The sequence below is a fragment of the Equus asinus genome, chromosome 20 (genome assembly GCF_041296235.1).
Source record: "Equus asinus isolate D_3611 breed Donkey chromosome 20, EquAss-T2T_v2, whole genome shotgun sequence".
NCBI classification, from domain to species: Eukaryota; Metazoa; Chordata; class Mammalia; order Perissodactyla; family Equidae; genus Equus; species Equus asinus.
In genome coordinates, this window is record NC_091809.1 from 18,878,975 (window position 1) to 18,883,148 (window position 4,174).

Genomic DNA, 4,174 nt, shown 5'->3' on the forward strand with positions numbered 1-4,174 from the left:
CACTTGAGGGTCAGAACTTGGATCTTTGTGGTGGATGTTGGAGTTGGGCACTTGTGGGGAGGATTCTGGAGTGCTCAGCACATCAGGGTTCAGGAGAACTTTGGATAATCAGATGAGGGAAAATCAATGAAGGGGTGGATTTTGGGGGCTCAGAACCAGGGATGTCTTGGTAAGTATATCTTGGGGGTGTGTTTGGGGGGATTAGATGTTTGGGGCAGATTATAAGAGTGAACTTAGGTGTTGGAACACTCATGGAAAGATTCTCAGGGGTAGGGGGTGGTTGGAGTGCCCGGTGCAGTTTCTTTGGAGAGGGATGAGTTATGGGGGTTGGTTGAGGGTCCTTGAGGGATATAGCAAGGGGGTGAATTGGGGGGTTTAGAGCCCAGGGGATGGGGGGGGGCTGTATCAAGAGCAATAGATCATGGAAGTAGGCTGAGAGGTCAGAATCTGGGGATGTCTTGGGGGTGGGCATGGGTGGAGCCCCACTCTGAGAGTGCCCTGGGGGACACACATCATGGGAGATGGTTTGACAGGGTGAGGACGTAGTGGTGTGTTGGGCCTTGATGATGGAGGAGGTGGGTTTAGAGAATCAGAACTGGGGTGTCTCTGGGGACGGATCACAGGAGGTGAGTTAGGGCAGAACCAGGGATGCCCTGGGAGGCAGATCTCCTTGGGGTGGGTCTGTGGGGTCAGAGTAAGGTGAGTCTGGGTGGGTCCAGGAGTGGACCACTCCAGCGCTGAGGGAAGGCAGGACAGAGCCGGCTGGGTACCGCAAGCTTTACTGCCCACAACACTGCCCCAGTCGCTACTCAGCATCAGTAGCATTTGCGGTACACGATGTGGGGCCCCTGCTCCTCGTACTCCTCCCGCAGGACCCAGCAGGACTGGAAGGCACGCAATGAGGCCAGGATGGAGCCCCCGATCCACACCGAGAAGTTCCTGCTGGGCTGGGCCTTCACCACCACGTGGGCCTCACGGGGCAGACTGTGCAACAGCTCAGCGCGGAAGCGGCCCTCGAACCCCTGGAAGAGTGAGGAGCCCCCGCAGAGCAGCACGTTCTGGGCCACATCTGCCTGCACCTCCAGGGGCACCTTGAGAAGACTCTGTGTGGTCATGGTAGGGACCCCCACAGGCGACAGCCCTGGGATCGCGGGGGGGCTGAACAGCAGCTCCGGGCACTGGAACAGCTCTTTGCCCAGTGTTACCGTCCGCCCATCAGGCAGCTTCAGGGTCTGCTGGTATTCCTGCTCTGGCCTGGCCTGCTCCTTGAGCAAGTCGGCAGCCACGTAGCAGTAGCGATGCTTAATGTTCTCCACCGTGTCCCGGTCCTGCTGCCCGAGGGGCAAGCCGGAGCCCAGCAGCATCTCCGCCAGGAAGGCGGTCAGGTGGGTTCCCGCCAGGTCCAGGCGCTGTGCGGCGTGGGGCAGGTTGTACCCCTGGAAGACGGGTACTGTGTAGGTGACCCCGTGGCCCGTGTCCACCACCAGCCCACTGACCTGTCCGTGTGCATAGACGGACAGCACCGACTGGGAAGCCACGTACATGGCGGGGGAGCGCAGAGACTCGAAGACCACCTCGACCAGCTTCTCACGGTTGGTGCTGGGGCTGAAGGGCGGGTCGGAGAACAGCAGCGGGTGGTCCTGGGTGGCCACGCGGAGGTCGTGCTCAAGTACGTGGCGCCAGATGAGCTCAGCCGCGTTCCAGTCCACCAAGATGCCGTTCCGAACGGGCTGCACCAGCGTCAGCTCCGGGCGCATGCGGGCGGCCTCGCCGATGAACGTCTCCAGCACTTGCTGCCCGGTGGTGGTCAGCTTCTGGGGCTGGCAGCCCACGATGGTGGCCACGGTGTAGATGGGCCGAGTCTGCCCTGCGAAACCCATCTTACAGGTGCCTGTGCCCATGTCGATGACCACTGCTCCAGTCTTTGGTGGCAACTTGTCTCCCACCATGTTGGGGGGGTCCTGCTGCAGGTTCTTGCTCCCTGGGATTGAGCCAGGGTTCAGGCCAGGCCTGGGGGCCTCTGGAGAAGACTGGGGCTCCAAGGGGTTGGAGTGATTTGCATCCATGGCTGCAAGTGGCTGGGTGGGTGGCTTGGCAAGGCTGACTACTTTCCTCTGGGGTGCAGCGTTGTGGGGAGAAAAGGTGAGACTGGGCCAGTGGCCGGCACAGGCAGAGAGGGAGAGGGGGCCGGCCAGTGACCTATGACATCACTTTTCCCCGCTGCCCCCTTTAGAAGACATCACAATGCAGGGATAGAGGTGGGGCCCCTCCCTGTCCACAAAGCCCCCAGGATACTCATCTATTCTTGATTTTCCCCAAAGCGCCTAATTTTGAGAAGGAGGAGGATGGAGTGTTCCTGAGCAGAGACCTCTGCCCCAGCTGCCTGGTCCAGAGCCCAGTAAGACCCAGGAACCCTTGCCTTGAAGTTATTTACAGTGTGGTATGGGAGAGCTGGCCACAGGCCTCCTTAGAATGTTAAAATATTAATCCTTAGAATATTCATCAGAAGGTCATCAGTTAGTGCAGCTTTAGAAATGTACTAAATAACAGCATCTTATCCATCATTTTCAAACTTGGTTTTCGATTCTACTTTTTAATTCTAGAAAGGCTGAAATATACATGAGGAAGTGAAGTCACCCATAATCTCACCTCTTAAAATTTACATAAAGCAAAGAAGAAAGGACTCTGCCTCTGACCTTCTGATGACCCCGCTCAGAGGAGACCTGATTGACGCTGTGGTGCACAGCCTTTGTGCTTTCAAATGCTTTTGCCTAAAGAACAAGAATAAGCATTTTGGCTGGAAGGGTTTCTGCCTCATGTTTATGAAAAGAGGCATAGTGATGATGTCATCAGAATTTTCTTCTTTATCTTTTAGAGGGTTTGTTGAAATAACACTTTTTAAAAAAAATTAATGGGAAGTTTAATCATGGTCAAATAAACATAACATAAAATTTACCATCTTGGCCATTTTTAAGTGTACAGTCCAGTGGCCTTGGTACGTTCACATTGCTGTGCACCCAATCTCTGAAAAGTTTCGTCTTGCAAAACTGAAAGTCCAGACCTATTAAACAACGACTCCTCCCAGCCCTGGCAATCAGCACCCTACTTTCTGTCTCTATGAATTTGACTCCTCTGGGCGCCTCACGTAAGTGGAATCACACAGAATTTGTCTTTTAGTGACTGGCTTATTTCACTGAGCATGACGTCCTCCAGGTTCATCCATGTTGTAGTGTGCATCAGAATTTCCTTCCTTTTTAAGGCTGATTAATATTCTGCTATAAGTTTATACCACATTTTGTCTATCCATTCATCCATCAATGGAAACTAGTGTTGTTTCCACCTCCTGGCTATTGTGAATAATGCTGCTGCGAACATGGGTGTAAAAATCTCTCTTTGGGACCCTGCTCTCAGTTCTCTCGGCTACATAACCAAAGGTGGGATTGCTGGATCATATGGTAGTTCTATTTCTACTTTTGGGGGGACCATCATAGTGCTTTCCATAGTGGCAACATCATTTTACATTCCCACTAGCCGTGTAGAGGGTTTCACTTACTCCACATCTTCATCAACCCTAGTTATTTTCTGGTTTTTGAAAAAGTTATAGCTGCCCTATGAGTGTGAGGTTGCGATAGAGCTTTGAGCCTCAGCATGTTAAAAGGACACGTTTAGCTCAGATGGGCTATTCCATCAAGGACTGAAGAGACTGTGTTCAGGGCCTGGCATCTGGTGCCGATAGTGATACAGCTGTGTGTGGATGGGGAGGTTCTCCCATCACTCCACCTTATTGAACACATCTGCAGGGTGGACCCTTGACCCTATGAAGGAATAATTTGATGAATTTAGATTAAGATAATAATAAGTTCTCTTTTTCCCTTTAAAGAATCCTCATTCCAAGTGAAAGGGGTGCTAGATGACAGCTTGGAATGGGTCATTTTTATGACTTAGAAATGGGACTGTGTCCATTTTTTCCAATGGGGAAATAGAGGCTCAGAGAAATGAAGTGCCTTATCCAAAGTCACACAGCTGGAATGGGGCAGGAGCAGGATTTGAACCCAGATCTCTGAGTACTTCAGTTATTGACTGTGTTTGGGAAACTGTGAGGTCTAAGATCCATCCCAAACAGTGGAAGTGGAGGCTGGGACTCTCTGAGCCTCACTTCCCTCGTGGGTATAAA

The 4,174-nt window shown here is 52.4% G+C and overlaps 1 protein-coding gene across 1 annotated transcript; it reads right to left on the reverse strand.

Moving 5' to 3' along the window:
• Positions 1–815: 815 nt before the first annotated feature.
• On the reverse strand, positions 816–2,066 carry LOC139041090 (actin-like protein 9). Its single transcript, XM_070490239.1, has one exon. It carries the CDS (start codon positions 2,064–2,066, stop codon positions 816–818), a length of 1,251 nt encoding a protein of 416 aa, XP_070346340.1.
• Positions 2,067–4,174: the final 2,108 nt, after the last annotated feature.